This window comes from Antechinus flavipes, chromosome 1 (genome assembly GCF_016432865.1).
Source record: "Antechinus flavipes isolate AdamAnt ecotype Samford, QLD, Australia chromosome 1, AdamAnt_v2, whole genome shotgun sequence".
NCBI classification, from domain to species: domain Eukaryota; kingdom Metazoa; phylum Chordata; class Mammalia; order Dasyuromorphia; family Dasyuridae; genus Antechinus; species Antechinus flavipes.
This window is the reverse complement of record NC_067398.1, coordinates 8,739,830-8,760,645: the sequence shown is the minus strand read 5'-3', so window position 1 is coordinate 8,760,645 and position 20,816 is coordinate 8,739,830. Positions and strand designations below refer to the sequence as shown.

General features: G+C 40.5%; 1 protein-coding gene across 2 annotated transcripts in view; it reads right to left on the bottom strand.

The window, feature by feature from the left end:
* Nucleotides 1–20,816, bottom strand: part of AMPH (amphiphysin) — a 184,780-nt gene that overhangs the window by 82,400 nt on the left and 81,564 nt on the right. For both annotated transcript variants that reach the window (XM_051978706.1, XM_051978716.1), the window contains exon 3: nucleotides 2,195–2,249. In XM_051978706.1, the coding sequence (XP_051834666.1) occupies nucleotides 2,195–2,249 (55 nt within the window). The remainder of the gene's footprint in view (nucleotides 1–2,194; nucleotides 2,250–20,816) is intronic.

Genomic DNA, 20,816 nt, shown 5'->3' with positions numbered 1-20,816 from the left:
TCCTGCTGTCAGAAATCCTTCCAAAGTGCAGATGACAACTCTCGTGGAAAGTCGTCCGAGTATTCTAATCAGAAGCCATCTCTTTCTTTCCTGCATTATTTTTCTTGGGCATCACTTCCCTCCTAATTAGCAAATATCATCTTGCAGCTTTCTTTTGTCAGCTGTTCTACATGCGTGTGCACCCCATCGAAGCCCACTGTTAGCCTTGGCAAGAGCCGTCCATATGTCATTCACGATGTATTTGGACCTTGATGGGAAAAAACCCAATGTGACCTGAGGAGGAAGGCATGTCTCAGTGAGTTCACATATGTTTTCTCCTTCCTTTGACCTCATTACAAAAGCTCTCTCTTGTTCTTGGTGCCCATAATTCGCCAGGTTCTTACAGCAGTGCACAACTCCGAGGTTCAATTTTCGTACATTTGAATAATGGTTGGGTTTTGAATTTTATTCAGTGCTAAACAATTAACTACAAAGTTATTCAGTTTAACACAATTTTTAAAAAAGAATTTTAAAATTTCCCAAGCTATTTATCTCTTCCTCACCTTTTTTTTTCATTATTGTATTTTAAGATTTTTTGGAGGGAATCCCATCCTGTTGCTCTGTTTTCTAGCTATTTATCTACATGTTTTAAAAGTTTGAATAAATTGTAAGGTTGAGAGGAGAAACTGTGTTTTATCTACTTTTTATTCTTCATATTTTCTACTTGTTGAAAGAATGAATGAATGAATGGAGATGGATCGAGGCAAACTCCAGAATGTTCTAAACCAATAACAGCATCATTAGAATAGATATGGAACCTCCCAAATGGGATATTTTGAAGAAAATGCTCATTTAAATGGATGTTTGTTTTTTTTTAAAAATCAGTCATTGGAAGCACAGTACAAGGGACAGTGTGTCTAAAATCACAGGATTTAGAGCTGGGAAGAACTTCAGAGGTCATGTAGCCCAAGCCCCTCATTTTATCAATGAAGAAACTGAGGTCGAGAATCTCAGTTTAAATCCCTTCTCTGTCATTTCAGGATTAACCCATCACTTACTCTTTCTCAACCTCATTTTCCTCATTTGTAAACTTGAAATAATGTTTTTTCTACTATAATTATTTCACAAGGATGTTGTGAGAAAAACACTTCCCAACCCCTAGAGTGTTAGAACCGGTGGTTTCTATTGTTATAAGCTTATTCTTCGCATCTTATACTCTGTGTGAGTTGATGTAGAAATGGCAGCTGGCCTGGTTGCTTTCCAACTATAGTTCTTTTGTGTTTAATGCTCTGAGGACCTTGGCTCAGGTGGATAAAATAAGTATTTTCTGGGATTGAATGAGTCCTCTGCAGGCTCATTACAAGTAATTCCAGCAAATTATATTGATATCAGGATTGGGAGATGTAGCGAATTGTGATGAAAAGAGCGCTGGTCTTAGAACCAGAGGGTGCGTTTAAATCTCACCTCTGTGATTGCCCAGCTGTGTGACTATGGATAAAGCATTTCACTCTGAGCCTCGATTCTTTATCTCTAAAACGGGGATGCGAATAACTTTGACAACCCACCTCACAAGGTTGTAATTGCACAATGACTCAGAACACTTTTATCACCCTGGAAATTTGTTGTTATGATGAGGTCCAATCTAAAGTTGCCTCGTGGTGTGGAGACAAAGCAACTTCTTAAAGGCTAGATTCATGAAGCATATGTTCTGGTGGATCTGATAAAGCTGGAAGGACTTCAAAAACATGTCTGGCAATGGTGTGTGTGTGTGTGTGTGTGTGTGTGTGTGTGTGTGTGTTCGTTCCAATGACAAGTCTAGCTAAAATTCAAAAGGCTTATCACTGGTAGGTTATACTTGAGCTAATGAATGTTTTTGCCACAGCAACTTGTAGACTGTCTACTAAGGCAGGGAAGGGTCATGATCTCAGTCAGTGAAGGAAGGGTTCACACTGGTGAATTCACAAACCCACCAAGTATTAAAGACAGCCTTGCTATCCTATTTGAGGAAAACCCAGTAATGGTGGTGTTATACGTAGCTGGCTATAGCTGAAAGGTCCAAGTGTATTCAATTAGTTTCTTCACCCAACCATCATCTAGGCTCTGCTTTGGGGTGAGGGTCTTTGCTCCCCTCCCCCCTCCAACCACCAGCTCTTTGTGAGACTCTTCTCCCATCTCTTGCAGGTTATTTTATAGCAAACATCTCAGAAACCATTACCTTTGATAGCTGCCAAATATCCCCGGAGTTCTCTCTGAAGTCTCGTACCCTCTGCCTGAAAAATAACAGAAATGAGATAATAGAGGCTCCTAACTGGAATTTAAACGCACAAAAGAGTTGGGCATTTCATCCAAATGTGATCAAATTTGATCCATTGCTTTGGATGCAACCAAAAGATATGCTCTCTTTGCTCCCGTGGGCAACCTAGTAAGGTTCTAAGTACAGACCAGGTACCTATCAGCATCAATGGAGGGAATTTCCTCCCCAGGAGTCCCTTATGCCAAATGGGTACACTGATTCCAGGCACACTGATGTTGACTTGCTCAGGCTTTAAGAGGTATAAGAGTCAACTGAAAATTAATTAAACAAAGGGAAACGAAAGGTGATCAAAACAGAGACCTACAAAAGAGCATGTTCTTGCTTTCCCCCAACAGAACAGAAGCTCATGGATGGACTGTTCCATTTAGTCTTTTAAAACTTGAAGCCAAATACAGTGAATGCCTTGTACACAGCCAGAGTCTAATAAATGTTAACTAAAATGAATCAATACTTGCAAGCACACTCATACACAAACACATCCAGAATACCATTTATGACCATCCTTCTGAAACTCATTTTCCTCATTTGTAAACTTGAAATAATGTTATTTCTACTATAATTATTTCACAAGGATGTTATGAGAAGACCACTTCATAATCCCTAGAGTGTTAGAACTGGTGGTTTTTATTGTTATAAGCTTATTCTTTTCATCTTATGCTCTGTGTGAATTGACGTAAAAATGGCAGCTGGACTGTTATTATTGTTAGTAAAATCGGGACAGTTTCAAAATGATATCTGTAACACATATGTTGCTACAGCTCCATGCAAGCTGCAGGAAAAAGAGCCATCTCTACAGAATTTATCAGTTACCCGTTCTTGTTGATTTTACCCACCCAGCCTCTTTGGGATTTAGCCTCCTTCTCTCCAGTCACACAGACATGACCTCAGCTGAGGCCTGAACCTCTCTAGCTTGGATGACCATAATTGCCTCCTGGCTCCTGGCTCTTCCCTCCATACCAGCTGCTTAAAAAGCTTCCTAAGTTACAAGTCAGAGGCAGCCAAGTCTTACAGTTCTAGAATAGAACCCTGAACGTGGAGTTGGGATGACTTGAGTTCAAATAATTTCTCAGACATTTTTAGCAGACTCTCAGCAAATCATTTCACTTATGTTTGCCTCAGTTTCCTCATCTGTGAAAAGAGAAAATTGGACTAGATCTCTGCCAAATTCCACGATCTGTGATCCTATAATTATCCCTCTCCAAAATTTTCTGTTTTTGCTGCTCTTTCTAGACTCCCCTCCCAATTCTTCAGACTAGCATTTAAGACCCCCCCAGTTTGACTTCTCCCCCCTCTCTAGCCTCATTCCCTATTTCTTCTTTCAGCACACTTCCCATTCTCTTCTAATTGGCCTGCCAGCCATTCCTGAAGAACTTGGTTATTACAGAATATTCTTCTCCCTCTTTGTACTTTCCTCCATCTCTGACACTTCTCCCTCCCTCCCCAAAATGAACTGAAGTTTCCAAGAGCCAGACAGTTCTAAATAATTCTCTCTAGAGACACAAGCTCAGAGGCAGCTCTTAAGAAATCTCTCTTCAGAGAACTGTAGGACGACCACTGAATGTGCAAAGATAAATTATTCACAGGCAAAAAAATCAATAAAAGTTGAATTGTTGACATTTTCTTAGAGATATTAGAACTTCTCTTAGACCTCTTACAAATCCAAGGCCAAAAGAATGGCAAAATCAGAAGTCAAGTGTGCTCAGATGGGAGTGAAAAAGATTTCACCCCTCTTCCCCAAGGAAGGGTGGTCTCTTGGCCCTTCCACATGGACCCAATTAAAATCGATTCACAATTATCATCTTAATAATTCACTTCAATTCAAAACACATTTATTATGTGATAATGGACCCAATTAAAATCTATTCACAATTATCATCTTAATAATTCACTTCAATTCAAAACACATTTATTATGTGATAATGTGGGGTCAGCCAATCTGCTGGGTGCTGAGTATCCAAAAGCAAAACAGTCCCTGCCCTCAAAGAACTTACAACATAAGAGAGGATACAACATTACACCAATAAGTCTGTACAAAATACTGATTTAATAAATAAACAAAATAGGAAATAAATCTTCAAATAAATCTCTTCATACAAACTCCATATATTTTTTTTAAATAAAAAAAGATAGTGATAGATGGAGGAGGGAGAAACAGAAGGAGGGAGAAACAGAGAGATGGAAAAAATAGAAGGACAAAGACAAACAGAATGGAAGCTGAATAGCTGCCATTTTCTTACCAACCGTACCTTGTGTGAGCAATGGCATAAAGATTTCCTTGAGCAAATGGGTTTTTCTACCCTCCTCCCCCCCACCTTCCTTAGAACATCGTATACCAATTTAAGGCTAGTCTCAAGGAAAGTAAAAAAAGAATGGATTAAAACAACAATAACTAGAAAATTGAGTGGGTCAGGGTGAGCCTGGAGAGTCATAAACTCTCTGAGAATGTCTAGAAATGAAAAAAGGCAAGAAGAGGAAGAGCAAAATGTATTAAGTTCTGGAATCCCAGATGAAATCTGATGTCTGACCCAACAGTAAGCCTAGAATGAAGGCTAGTTAATCTCTTTAAGATAAGCTGAAACGGGCTGCGATAAATACAAGGATGACTTTCTATAGAGATGGACACAAAAGGATATTTTCAGAGTGTTGGAGAAAAAAAGAAACGCATCCTAGAAGACGAGTGGAAATCATTAGCCCTCAGCAATTAGTGCATACGAGGCTGTAGTTATAAAGGGTGAAAAATGGAGAGTTTGTAAAAGTCGCCATTAAAATACCATATTCTCCAGTCCATCTTTATACACATTAGATCCAGGGACATTATTTCCTGTGAAATCAATCAATCAACCAACCAATCACCAAGCATTTGTTAAGTTCCTCAAATAGATGGCATAATTTTTGTAAACCACTTAGCACAATATCTGACACTTAGTAGGTCCTGAATGATAGTATCTAAATGAAAAGAGACTGTCTACTCTGTGTATTCTACTAACCGGTTTACAATTAATATCTCATTTGAATGTCCTGGGAGGTAGGTATGATTTTTATCCCCATTTTACTGAGACAATAGTTAAGTTTCTTTTTCAGGGTCACACAGCTAGTGATTGTCTGAGGCTGACTCCCAGTTTTCCTGACTCCCAAATGCTATGGGGCCCATGAGGCCTCCAGCCACTTGTTCCTGTGCCCCACCTCCTATATCGCAGGAATTGTTAGGTGCAGAGGATAAAAACAATTACTTTGGGTGGTTAAACTTGTGGTAACTATTGACTTCCAGATCAGACCGATGCCCTCGTTTCCACCACCAGCAACAAACTTCCAGTTTCTAAGAGACTGATTCACTCAAGAGCAGATGAAGGAGCTGACCAAGGTGGTCATTTCTAATAGTCACATAGATGAAACCAACTGGTCTCACCTCCTGAAGAGGGATCAGTTCCTTCTGTTGGCTCCAAAGGTTGTACAAGATGCCCTCTGAAAACTGAGTGAACCCCTTCACTCAGTGGGGGTTGCTGTGCCCTTGAGTCAAGGGGGAATTGCAATGGATTTTTTAAAAGAAAAATTTTGGTAATAAGTGACTTCTTGCTCCTACATTGCTTAGGATCTGAGAGGGAAACTGATTAGTCTTTTGTTTTTTTTTTGCTTTTAATTGCCAGTGCTCTTGATTACCCAACAAGCTTGGATTAAGCAAGTAATACGTGCCAAGCATTGGGTGAGAGGCTAAAGATAACAAGCCATGAAGGACACATCCCTTGCCCTAATGGAACTTCCATACTATTAGGGATCATGCTATAGATGTTGTGTGGATGAGAAGGTTTTAAATGGACATATATATGCATGTGCAAAGTAAAATATAGTTTGTAATAATTATAAAACATAAAAAAATTCAAGTTGGTTTAGGAGGAGGCATTAGATCTGGGGAAATAAAGAAAGGCTTCATTTGGAAGTCATGGTTGAGCAGACCCTTAAAAGATATTCAGGTTAAACTATCCAGGAGGCAGTTGACAATATGGGACTGGAGTTTTAAGGTGAAAGATTTGGGTTCAATCTATAGATCTGGGAAGGTAATTAAACTCATGGGAGCTAAGGAGATGCAGGAGACAGAGAGAGCAAGAGTCAGATAGAGCCAGACTGAGAGACAGATACAGAAATCGACAGAGAGACAGAGAGAGACTGATAGAACCAAAGACAGATAGAAATGGAAACAGAGAGAAAGAGACAGAGATGGACAGAGAGACAAAGGCAGACACAGATACAAAGAGAAAGAAATTGGATTTTTTTTTTGCTGCCTGGGGGAGTAGGGGGATGGGAAGGGAGGGAGAAAAATATAGACACAAGGTTTTGAAGGGTGAATGTTGAAAACTATCTTTGCATGTATTTTGGAAAGTAAAAATCCCTTATTGTTAAGGACAATGCCTGGGTGAAGGGGCAGATCAATTCTCTGAGATCTTCCACAGCTGTGAATCATAACATCTGAAGGAGTTGCAGGGCAGTCTTTGCTGACACAGGTGTTGCTGGATTGGGAATGAGAGGGAAGAGGAGAGAAGTCAGACAACTCAACTACCTCTCAGGAGAGAGGTCAGAGAACACCAACTGCCTCTCAGTCTCCTTGTATCATCATCATCCTTTTACAGGAAGAGATCCATTCTATAGGTCCAAGTTAGATCTCCAGCAGCCACTGGCAGGTGGCTCCTGTATCACAACACATTATTAAAAAAAATAAGGATGATAGCATGGAGAGAGAGAGAGAGAGAGAGAGAGAGAGAGAGAGAGAGAGAGAGAGAGAGAGAGAGAGAGAATTATAAACAGAGCAAGAGACAAATAGAGACACAGAGAATCAGAGTCAGAGCAGAAAAACAGAAATGGAGAGAAATGGAATCAGAGATAAAGAGAAAGAAACAGATATGAAAACAGAGAGAGAGAGGGAGACAGAGACAGAGTCAGCTAGCCAGAGACACAGAATCAGAGCCAGAGAGACAGAGAAATAGAAGAGACAGAGACAGAGTAGTGTAAAGCAATAGTTGTTAACTTAAGGACTATTTAAAAATTTTTTGATTAATGGATTGTAATATAATTGGTTTTCCTTGTAATCTTATGTATTTTGTTTTATGCATTTTTACAACATGATTCTGATAAGAGGTATATAGGCTTTATGAGACTACTCAAAGGTCCAAGTAACAAAAAAAAGCTTAAAAATCTCAGATGTAGAGAGTGGAAAGGGCCTGGGCCAATTATTGGGTTAAGACCCACAGTTAGGAGGTTTGATGTGGATGGTGACCAATAATAAATACCAAGAAGGAATGGTCAAAGAGGGAGGAGGAGAACCAAGACAGAGATGTGTCATAAAAATCCTGAGAGGAGAGAGAATCCAAGGAAAAGAAGAAATGAAGACTGTGAGAGAAGACAAAGGATGAAGGCTAAAAAAAAAAGCCCACCAGATTTGGCAATTAATGAGTCTTCAGTAACTGGTGTTTCAGCTGAGTGATGTGCTGGGGGTGAGAAATTAAAGAGAAATGAGGCGATGCCAGCCCCAAGTGCAGCTAATCATGATGATGAGCATTTCTCTAGTACTTTGGGATCCTCAAAGCATTTTACAAACATTATCCCATTTGAAACTCTCACTAACTTAGAGGGTAAGTGGATATGGATAAAAAAAATGGGCAGAGATGAAGTGACTTGCCCAGGAACATTTAGCTTAGTAAGTGCCTAAGACCACATTTGAACCCAGGCCTTCCTACTTCAGTTCTAGCACTCTGTACACTGTGCTGTTGAGTATTTTCTAGGATTTTGCTAAGAAATAAGGACTGTGCATTTTATTCCAAGAGATGCTTCTAGTGAGAAACATTTCTTTAGGGAAAAAGGAAGACTCTCATAAATCAGGACTGATCCTAGGAGAGATCAATATCTGGACTAATTTGGGACTGATTCTCATACAGTGAATGAGGAGGGAGGATGGGCTCTGCATCCTCACGGGGAGCCGAGTGCAGCGTGCATAATCAAGCAAGACGGCCTGCCCAAATCTCCCTTATGCTCCTTTCTGGGGATCCAGGTTGGACTGTGATGAGAAAGGCTCAGTCTCACACAGCTTAAGAGCTTGGTAAATGGCCGGCCGGCCCCAGCTTAAGCCCAGCAGACTTTTTTCCCATGGAATCTCAGAGCTGGTGAAGCCCTCTGCAATTTTCTAATCCGATCCAAATTATTGTTGTCCATCCTTCATTTCAAAGAGAACCAATGACATTCTCTTGACTCCTGTGTGAATTGGATCTAAATGAGGCAGAGATGCACACTCATCCACCTCCCTCTCCCTCTCAGATCCATCAAAGTCCGGTGGCAGGACAAAAGGCAGAAGGACTGGCAACGTCCCAGGATGCAGTCTTTGATGCTAAACAACTCTAAACACTCCACTCTACTCCATCTGCCTTTGTAGTCATTGGAACAAATCGATCTCGTGTACCCATTCCTCCTGGGGACGTCTTCACATGCTTGGGATAGACATCCCCCTAATTCACCAGTGGGTATGAGGTTTGCCCGTGGGTTCCCCTCAGCCTGCTGAGCCATCTGCTGTGATGGGCTTCGGGATGTGGCCACCGCCCACGCTGCAGCTTCATGGAACCACAGGTGAGAGTTTGGGAAAGGTGAACAACAGAGGTGGACGAGGAGCCCTGGGAAGCACTCAGCAAGCCTCCCCTCCCCCCATGAGAGGTGCTGGTCCTCCCTGAACATCCCATGCACCCTATAAAGCTTAATCTCACTATCCTAGCACTAAACAGGCCCAGGTCCACTGAGAGGCTGATAGGATACAATCTCTGAGTCCCACCTGAAATGGAATAAATATGGCGGTTGGGAATCTGTATTGCTGATTTATTCATAATTTTCTAACATTCCCTTTTGTTACAGAATCAGCATTAGAACACGTCACAAGCTCATTATCCACCAAGAGGAAAGCAGGCTGGAGAACCTATGGGTGGAGATCAAAGCAGGAAAACCATGGCCCGTCTCGTCAGAAAGAAGCCATGAAGTGACACAGAAGATTGAGGAGCCGTTGAGGAGGGACTGTACTAAAGACAAAGCAGGAGAAACATCCTGGACTCGATTCACCTCACTAACCAACCATTCAGCAAAGGACATCAAATTCTTCTAGAGGTTTTCTGAAGTCAAGTTAGATTGGCTCTGGAAAGATGAGTGTTAAATATTTGATGGGAACATTTGGAACTCAGAAATCAGCAAATGCAAAAGTTAGAGCTAGATTCCTTGTTTTGTGGATTGTTTTGATTTTTGAAAGTCATAAAGTAAATGGTAACGATGTAGATTAAATTTAAAAGTGTCATTTTTTGAAGAGCCAGTTGTTAAATGTTTACCAGCATACAATCCATCGAGATCATTTCCTCCCCTACATTTCTGTACCAAAAAAATTTTAAATCCTCCCTTGTCTAAAAAAATTAAGTACAGTTGGGCCAAAGAAATCAATTCTTCTCATGTGTGAGATTTAACATTTAGCCTCCCACTTCTCTGCCCAGATGTGGCAGGAACATTTTACCATCAGATCTCTTAAGTCAGCATTGGATGCTACACTGATCCAATATCTCTGTCCCAGCTAATGTTCCCATTTGTTGAAGCCCCGTATGAAAGAGGAGGGAGGGGAGAAAGAATGGAAGAAAGAAAGGAAAGAGGGAGTGAAGGAAGAAAGAGAGAAAGAGTTAAGTACTGGGCTCTATATGTCAAGAAATGGGCTGAGCACTGGAATACAGATGGAAAAGAGACAGAATCAGACATAAAGAAGTGAGAATTTTTAATAGGAGAAGACAATCCACATGGGAAATTGAGACTAGGGAAGGGAATCTCTTGGTCTGCCTTATCACAGGAATGGAGATAGAGCCATGAAGTTATTGATGGACAACTTTCAGAAGGAATGAAAGCATTGATTGGATAACTGTCTCCAAAACCAGAGGTAAAAGGAGTAGGGGTAGGGGGACACACATGATGATGTAGGGTGGTAGAGCAGGAAGCTGACTGGGGCAAAGCACAGTTGAAGGCATGGGACAGGTTTGAAATAGTGAGCTCTGGGCCATCACCAGTCAGAGCAGCATGGATTGAGGGTGGCTCAGCTCCTCACAGATATATTCCCAAGAGTCCAGTTTGAAGGGTACGGCCCCGGGAACTCCATGTTTTCCTTTTCAAATGGATATTTCTGTGATTTGGCAAATAGCCAATGTTAGATTAGACCCTGCAGAATGCTCTGGACTAATTCATATTCTAGGACCAGATAAATATATTATGGATAAAATGCCATTTATTCCTCTGGTCCAGTAGACACTGAAAAACAGAATTGATGAAAAAAATTCTGGGTGAATTATTGAAGCTTAATGGTAGAACCCAAAATCCAAACAGGCCACATGAGACCTTGAAGGCTGTTTTCTCTCCTTTTTTCTGGATCTGGGCCAGATGACAGTTCTCTTGGGGGAGGAGGGGTGAACCGCACTGGTATTCCCCAGGCAGCTGAACTTGGAGAATGAATGACAAGATATGGGCACGAGTTCCAGATGGTGAAGTAGGTCCCTGTTTGTGACAGAATATGAGTACTCAGTTCTTTTTGTTCATGAGAAATAGTACTAAGCTTGCCCAGGAGAGGAGGTGGGAAGAAATCATCCCTTCCTTTCCAGGCAGACAACCCGAGCAGAGCTCACATTACCCAGAATGCCACAGTCCACAAACTGCCCCAAAACATGGCCAAGGTCAGGGTAGCTTCTGAGATCTGACTGACCCAGACATGGCTCTGAATTGGGGAGGAGGCCAGTCTGGGGTCTGAGAGCAGCAAAAAACTGGAACCAAAGTAGATTCTCATTGATAGTAGAAACAGCTCAATCTCCTATCCCACAGAACTGTAATATTTCACAGAAACAAATTGAAATCATTTACCAAGAGTTCTTTCTTTTAGGATCATTTATATCTGAGGCATGAGACAAAATTGTTCGATCTTCATTTCCCCTGTCTTGCAAATTCTCACCACCACCCCAAACTCCAATGGAGAAATTTCAAAAATCTTGGGAAAATGGAGACAGTGTGAATATTAGAGAGAATTGAATCTAACCCCTTCAATTTGCAGATGAGGAAACTGAGGTTCCAAGAGTGGATATAAATCAGCTCCACCAAAGATTGTGACAGACACGAGAAAGTGATCTAGGCCTCTGGCCTATGAATACAGAGTTTCTACTCTGCTACCTAAAGATCATTAGACAAGTTCAGATGGAGAGAACACAAGGTAAAAGGGAGAGTGAATGGCCAGGGAATGAAGGAAAATGGATCCAGAACTGGGTGAAGATCTTCACATGGCATCCATGAAAAGAGACTAATATGGAGTGACCATGGATGGGACCAGTATGGAATGACCATGGATGGGGACAATATGGAGTCAGCATGGAGGGAGAACAGCACATAGCGAGCAGGGAAGAGGACCACACAAGAATTCCCATTGTTAAGACATCGTTCCTCTTACATCAAACACAAATTCAGCTCTGATCTTTCTACCCACTGTTCCATAAGCAGTCTGGGACCAAGACTCAGGTTCTCGTGGCCAGGAGCTGAGGAGGAGCACAGCTTTAAAGTTGGTAGCTAGAATAAATCCTGGACTCTTTTGTCTTTCTACCTCAAAGCCTACAAGAAACCTACAAGATAGATAAAAGAACAGCTCTAAAAGCTCAGAGATGCCGGTACAAGCTTTGAACCAATCCATAATTCTGAGGACTGCCAGCCTGCCCTGGTCTGCCCGTACGCCTTCTCCTTCTCTCCCAGGAGGAAAGCTGCCCCAGCTTTTGCCCTCTATCTGTCTCTTGCATCTGCTCCCAGTCTACAAGCAGACTTGCATTAGCTTGGCAAACACAGGCTGATGGAGAAGTGGTGGCCCCAGGAGTTAGATGCTTATTTTTGGTATTTGCAGAAATTTCTCCCTTTCTAAATACATACAGGAGGAGAATAAAGTTAGGAGCAAAATAGCAAATGTCAAATTGCTTTAATTCCCCAGAGCAAAATTAAATTGGACTCAGACTTAAGATCTGTGTTAACAAAATCTCTGGCAACATTTGAAGTTCGGAAGGAAATAAATTATCAAAGAGATGGGGTTTAATGAGTGCATATTAGGGACCTTGCTAACCGATAACTAATACGACAATTATTCTGCAATCGCTGAAGATCAAAGCATGCTTTAGCTGGAGCATCTCGGAGCTTTGGAGAGGCAGGCAGTCCCCGGGGCTCTCGAGCAGGTCTCACCGTGTGACAAGTTAATAGATCACTGACAACCTAGAGGACAAAAGCCTGTCAAAGGGGAAGCTGGCGGGAGTTTGCTCATTTACAATTTCTTCAGCTCAGGGTGTGCGGCAAGGACAGCAGACTCATAAGGACATGGAGTGAAGGAGTCCACAGAACAATATCATTTATCTTTTGTCCCAGCTTTAATGAAGAAGGTACATAAATGAGGAGGGAAAGAAGGAAGTGACAGCAGATGTCATTTCCTCTGGGAATATATGTGTGAATCTGGGTTCTTAAAGGCCGTGTTTGAGAAGTAGTACTAAGGAACTATCAGATATCACCTGGCTATCCCATGGGAGAGCGGTTCATAATGTGAAGAACTCATGAGACATTTCTCACAGTTACAAAGGACGCCCTTTATTAACATGATAGGGACATGGGCTGAATAAAATAGAATTAAACAATGTGTTTTGAATGGTTGACTTTTAAGGGAAGAGAGGGAGGGAGATTCAATTCTCTCTAATATTCACACTGTCTCCCTCCATGCTGACTCCCAGGGTCTAGGGAGTTAGGAGGAGCCAGGGAAGGAGTGTGCATTGAGTCTATCTGTGAGTAGTCTCTCAATGCAGAGAGATGGTAGAGTCTGTCTTAGATGTCCTTAGACAGTCTAAGGAGTTGGCCTATATAAGCATGTGTGTGTGACAACAGGAGCAGGATGGGTAGATTAAAATTCTGACAATGGACTGATTAGAGTGACTATTCTCCAGCACCACCTCTGTGGTTTTCTAAAGCCAGAGGGATTAGGGTCTGGGCTTGGAGACTTCTGCTGACCAGGAACCAGACTGGTTAGGGATGGAGAGTATATCTCATGCTACCATTCTCGAGAGATGCTGTTTCTACTCTTAGACTGTATGCTCCTGGCAGGCAGGCCCCATTTGCCGTTGGTATATGTTTTCCTAAAGTTTAGTTCATTGCTTGGCAAACAGTAAGTACTTAATATATGCTCATCATTCATTCATTTCTATTCATGCTACTCCTCTTCCATTTCTCTGCCTTCGTACAGGCTGTGCCTCATGCTTGAAGCACCCTCCCTTTCTTGCTTCCACCTCTTGAAATTCCTCCTTCAAAGCAAAGGTCACAGGGCAGCTCCCACGTGAGATCCTTCCCAATGTTCTCCTCCAACCCTCACTCCCGCCAAAGTCACTTTGTTTATATTTTACATTTATTTATTTTAATGCAAGTTACATCAGTAGATGTAAGCTCCATGAAGACAGGAGTTGATTTATTTGTGGGGCTTTGGGGGGAGGGGGGTTGTGTTTATATTTTTTAAAGAATCTTGCCCAGCACCTGGCACACAGTAGTGACCTACCAAATTCTGGGTGAATTAACAAATGAACAATTTGACCTTTCCAAAAGTGGAAAGGTTTGTCCTAGGAGGTGGCAGTTCTTAACTGAAGGCATTTGCTGATGTGTTCCTGAAGAGTTTCTAGTTCAGCTACATCCTCCATGGCTTCTGGGGTCCCGCCATGCTCTGGGATTCTGGGTGAGCTGACCAATTGCCTTTTGGGCTCCCTAGAGAGATGGCAACTTTTTGCGGAAATGGTAATCCGTGACATGATTAGGATATTCTAGCTCAATATTAAATGTAAAATATCCATCAAGAGCTACTTGGGGAGAACTGAGCAGGAATGGAATGGAATAGAGGTGGGAATCTCTTCAAATGGCAAAGTGATTCCACCCAGTCTCTCAGAACTGTCACAAACTAAATACCTGGAAAAGTTTAAAGGCCACTAGATTTAAATGGAAGCAGGACCATTAAGAGGTAGAACAATTAGGTAGCAGGACCGTAATCCTAATAGCATGAATTTCCATCAGTGATTTAAGGTTTACAAAGTACGTTGCCTGTATCATCACATAGATCCAACCCTGGGGGAAAGGAGCTATTATTCTCAGGTTGAATGAGGTAAAATGATTTGCCCAGAGTCAGACAATTAAATGTTTAAAGTGGGAGTCTTCCTGACTCCCAATCTAGCTCTCTTCTCCACTATGCTGCCTATGACAATTTTAATTAAGCCCAGAGGGGTCAAACAGATAGTGAGCATCCAGGATAGCACAGGTTCCTTGTACTGGACATCCTGAGATACTCTAAAGCCCTCCCTCAAAAGCGTGCAATCCACTGTTGACAGAGTTGTGAATTTATCCAGCCATGTTGGAGAACAATGTGAATTATGCCCAAAAGGTTATAAAACTGTACATAACCTTTGATCCAGAAATACCACTGATTGTTCTATATCCCAAAGCTATCCAACAAAAAGGGAAAGGACCTATTTATGTAAAAGTATTGATAGCAGCTCTTTTTGTGGTGACTAAGAATTGGAAATCAAAGGGAAGTCCATCAATTGCAGAATGATAGTCATAATAGTTATGGTTTAGTGAGATCCCTCATTAAACCCCATCTCTTTGATGATTTATTTCCTTCTGAACTTCAACTGTTGCCAGAGATTTTGTTAAGACAGATCTTAAGCCTGAGTCCAACTTCATTTAATTCTGGAGAATTAAATCAATTTGACATTTGGTCCATTGTCATATGGGCCAACTCAGACTGTCTCGTTGCATATCTAAACAAGTGGTATTTGATTGTAATGGAATATTACTGTGGATAAAAAATGATAAAATGATTTCAGAAAAACCCTGGAAAGCCTTATATGAACAGATGCTGAGTGAAGTGAACAGAACCAGAACACTGTACAATAGCAATAATGTACAATGAAGAACTATGAATGACTTATTCTCAGCAATACAATGATCCATGACAATGCCAAAGAACTAATGATGAACCATACTATCTGCCTCCAAAGAAAAAGCTGATATTTTTTTAATATAGATGGAAACATGATATTTTCAATGTCTTTGTTTTGTTTGTTTTTCTTTTATTCAAGTCTTCTGTACAAAATGACTAATATAGAAATGTTTTACATAATTGCACATGTATAATCTATAGCTGATTGCTTACCATCTCAGGCAGGAAGAGAAGAGAGAGGAGAGAAAGGAAAGATAGAATTTGGAATTCAAAACTTTTAATAAAAAATCTTTTTAAAAAGGGGAGAAAAAACTTGTGCTAAAGGGAGCTTTACAATTTAGACTTCAGGAAATATTTTTAAAATAAGATCGTGGAAATGGAGGCAAGTTTTCCTGGTGGTCAAGGAACCTGGGCACAAGAATATTTGGCACTTTTTGTTGCTTTGAATAAATGATGACCCATAGATTTAGTGTCTGTCAGTCCAAATCCTTACATAGGATCTGGGGCCCTTTTGGGGAAAAAAATTTAGCCAGACATTGATGTGTCCTTGGATTTCCTTTTGTAAGAAAATAAACCAGAACTGTGAAAGCTCTCACTTAAAAATGTTAGCCCAGTCCATGACAGAGACTAGGGCTCAAATGATAAAAATTATACTGTTTTAAACACAAGACTCATGGAATTTTTAAACCTTAGGTTAACTGAAAGACTGTCATGAAGTAGAGTTCATGAAAAAGAGCAAATGTCTTTATTCTTTTTCATGAACTCTACTTCATGATAGTCTCCGCTCTCTACAGGAGTCCATTCCTCACCTGTCAGCCCTATAATAATGTCACATTAATTTAAAGAAGTGTCAAAAATTGAAGGAAGACATAAAATATCCTATCAATAATACACAGACAATTTTAATCAGATTTGACCAACAAGTTTGGTAAGCTCAGCTCCAAACAAAAGGAATCCATCAAACTGTTTTACTGTCTATATTTGAGCTTGAGTGATGAGCTACGTTCTGGAGAAGATCTGTTTTGCCAGTTAGCATGTAAGCTCAGAATACTCCCTTCACTAAAACAGACCAGCCAGTGCACTGCATTTCAGAAAGTGAGAGTGTTAATGGGCTGAGGTTGGGATGGAGAAGGAGGGGAGGAGATGGCAACAAAAGGTTAATACATTTGCCCAAGGTCACACAGCTCATTGGTGTAGCAGAAAGGTTTGAGTCCAGACCTTCTTATTCTGAGGCTATTCTCTACCCTCTATATCAAATTGCCTTTCTAGGGGTCAATCGTCATCCAAAAATGGACAAAAATAACCAAATAGGCAGGCTTCAGGAACGGGGGCAAAGACTTGGAGATTTGAGACAGGAGAGCCATAGTGCCTTCTAGGAAGAACTGAGAATAATGGGTGGAAATTTCAAGGAATAAAATTGAGAATAGAGGTCAGGAAGATCTTCCTAACAATCAGAGTTGTCCCCGAGTAGAATGAACTTTCTGGAGATGGGAGAAAGGGTTTTCCTTCCTTGAAGATCTTCAGGTAGAAGTTTGAGGGGGCACTTGTGGAACAAGATATCCCAGGGATCTGGGTTGGGGAATGGGCTAGTTTGTTGAGGTCTTATGTGACTGACACTTCTATAAGATCTTCTATAAGATTCTCTGACTTGGGATCCTGTTTTCTGCAAAATTTTGCCCCTTTAACCCACGAGCATAAACCACTTCTTAATAGAATAACTTTCACCTGCAAATTTGTTTTCTGTGACTCCATATATTCATTATATATATATATATATTTACTTTGATTTTGATTTATTTTTTCAATAAAGGGAGGAGAAAGTGAGAAGAAGAGAAAAGAAATATTTGTTAACCAAAAAAAAATTAATTTAAAAATTGAGATTCGGTTTGCTATTGTTCTTCGTGCAGGCCAACCAGGGGCAAATTCAGTTTCAGAGTCAGTGTTCCATGGAGTTGAGCTCATGAGGATTTTTCCTTCCATGAACTTTATTATTCTTTCCCTCTTCAACACTGTCCCCTCCCCCTCTCCACAGACTACTCTCCCCACACAATCCCAGACAAAACTACAGCCTCACACAAAGGCTGGCTGTCCTGCCAACAAGGCCGAGAACTCTTTCTGTGGCTCTTATTGGTCCTCCGATGTGTTCTCACCAATCATTGGTTTTCCAACACTGTAGAGAGGACAGCACCCAGCCTTGCTTTCCATGCATTTTTAATCCCCTTCACTGAGACATTAGCAATGGGGCTATTTGTGCTTTGTTCTGCTGGCATTTTATAAGATCATTCATTTTCCATTTTTTTTGTATAAGAACCTGAATTAATTTGCTTGTTAACTTCCTACCCACTTCCTTTCCTCCAAAGCCCACATATCACTACCAAAGTAATAGCCAATGAGTTTTCACTGGCAAGAAAACTAAGGGAATATACAATGCTGGTTTTTCTAATTAGAAACCCTGAATCTAACCACTTGTTCTTTGAGGACAGAAGACTTACTTATTCATGAGTTGCTGAAAAATATGGTCCCAACTCTCTTTATAGGATGAGTTGGCTATAATCTATGTAAAAATGGAAGGCATTCTCATTTCCATGCATGGTTCACATTAGGATTGGGAGGATGATCTATCTAGCTTGATTTAACAGACATTTATTAAACTCATAATGAGACCCTAGGCTAGACATTAAAAATATTTAAAAGCAAAATTCAGAATCCATGTCTTTTCTGCTCTCAAGGGGCTTACAATGTAATGTGATAAAGATGGAAATAGAAATGGAAGACAAATCTGCAAAAAATTGTGATTACAAGGAGCAGACCTGTCTGGAGCCAAACCAGGACCGTAGGTAAGTACCCCAGTTCACACTGCAGTAGATGCCAAAAGGACCAGGGCATTGGGAATCAGGTCTGGCACAGTTCTAAATGCCTATTTCCCACATAAAATAATACTTTTTGATCGTATTTGTCCTTCAATTAAGATGCATTTAGCATTTACCATTTGTTAAACATTGGGAAAATAAAGATAAACATGAAACTATCCCTGCCTTTAAAGGACTCACATTCTACTATGGAGAAATGCTATCTACAGGTATAAATATAGTCCAATGATACACATAATGAACAAAGGATCATTTTGGAGGGAGAAGCACTAGCAGCAAGGCAAAAGGAAGTAAAGGTGCTATTAGACAGATCCGAGCTTGATCATTCAAAGAAGAAAAGGGAAGGAGGAAAAAGTACATCCTAGGCATAGAGGACATTCCATTCAGAGGAACAGTGATGGAACATGGAATGTCAAGTGGGAGGAAAAGCAAGAAGCTCGGTGTGATTCAATTCTAGAGTGTGTGAAAAGGAGGAACACACATTAGGTCTGGGAAGATGAGTTGGAGCCATCGTCATGGACTTTAAGTTAAAAAACAGGTCTGCTTTTGGTGATAGAGGCGGCAGGAAGACAGTCATATTTATGGGACAAAGTAAACCCACTGGACTACTGGAACTAATTACTTCTAATCCAACTTTCACCAGTCACCAAAACAATCTTCCTAACTCATAGGTCAGTAATATCGTTCATCTTACCCATAAAGCTTCACTGGCTCATCATCACTTCTCGTATCAGATTTTATCTCCTCAGTCTAGTGTCAAAATCCTCCACAATCTTGTGCTATGATATACCCTGTCAGCTTATAGGCAATCAATTATTTCACCTGACATGTTTTTTCCAGTCTCTTTGCTTTTACATAAACCGTCGCCCATTCCTTCCTCATCTCCACCACTCCAAATCTGTATGTTTCTTCAAGGTTTAGATCTCAGCCTCTCTCCTCTGAGAAGCCATTCTCCTTCTTCAACATCCTTATGTTAATTAACTTAAGTAGATTTTCCCTCTGTAGCATCTCTCCAATCCACCCCCTTCTCTATTCTGCCCCTGCCCCCATCCTGGTGCAGACCCTCATCATCTCATACCTGGACTATTGGAATAGTTGCCTGGGTGCTCTTCCTGTCTCCAGTCTCTCGCCACTCTATCCCAATCTCTATTCAGCCCCAAGAGGGATTGTCCTAATATGCAATTCTGATCATGTCACCCACCTGTTCAATAAATACCAAGGACTCACTTTTGCCTCCAGGATCGATTATAAAGCCTTCTGTTTTGTCATTCAAAGCTCTTCAAAATCTGTCCCCTTCCTACCTCCTTAGTCTACTTACACCTTACTCCCAGATGCATAGTCTTTGATCCAATGATATCATTCTCCTGACTGTTCCTCAAAAAAGACCCTACATCTCCACAATATAGGTTTTTCTCTGGCTGTCTCCATGCCAGTTCTTTCTCCTCATTTTTGCTGCTATCTGATTTCCTTGACTTTCTTCAAGTCCCAGATAAAATCCCATCTTCAAAATCTTCCGATTTTGCTAATAGGCCTTAATTCTAGTGTTTTCCCTTCTTTATTTTCATCCTATCTATCTTATATATAGCCTATCTGCATAAAATTCTCTCTCTTGTTGAATTATAAACTTCTTGAACTGTTTTTTGTGTATTTGTTTTCATCTTCCTTTACCTCTCCAGAGATAAGAAGAGTGCCTGGTACATAGTAGGTATTTTATATATATACATAGTTACTATAATTATAGTTATATATATAGTTATTTAGTTATATATAGTTTATAGTTATATATAGCTATATAATTATTATTATTGTATATATGGTTTTATATATACAATTAAATCCTTCCCAAATGCTTATACTTGGCTTTTAAGGAATACATTTCTTATTCAAAAATCCCTTCAAATTTATAAATCTATCTGCTAACATCTCCAAGAAAGAAAGAGTTCAATTATTCTTCCATAATATCAAAATATTTCTCAACCCAGAAAACTTAAAACTAAAATGCCACCCTTCCACCCCAGCTTTCTCACTACTCTTTATCCTAAGAACAAAGAGTAAAAATCTTCTACCTGGCATTCAAAGCCCCCCTCCTCCATTTCCAATCTTCTTATTCTTTTCATCTCTCCCCCATAGACTCTTCCACCCAGTGATAATGGCCTCATTGCTAGTTTTCAAACAAAACACTCCTTCTGCTCATTGTGGGTATTTTCTCTAGCTGTTCTTCATGTCTGTATTTCTCTCCCCCTCGTCTCTATCTCTTGAATTCCCTGACTGTCTGCAAGTCCCAGCTAGCATCCTATCTTCTGCGAGAAGCTTTTATTGATCTTCCTTAATACTAATGCCTTCCCTCTGCTGATTACTTCTGATTTATTCTATACATAGCTCATTTGGATGTAGTTCCTTTTGTGTTGTCCCTGCTCCTTGGCAACGTGGATTGTCTTTGTCTTAGCACGGTGTCTGGTATATGATAGATGCTTAATAAATACTCGTTGCTTTGGTTGTTGTTTTCATACTCTATTGGCTAAATGCTAGAGAAGAAACACAAAAAATCATCCCCTTATGACTTTGGAAGTAGGAAAAGGTAGCCTGCCAGGTGCTGGCTAAACAGACTCTGTGATTTTTATTA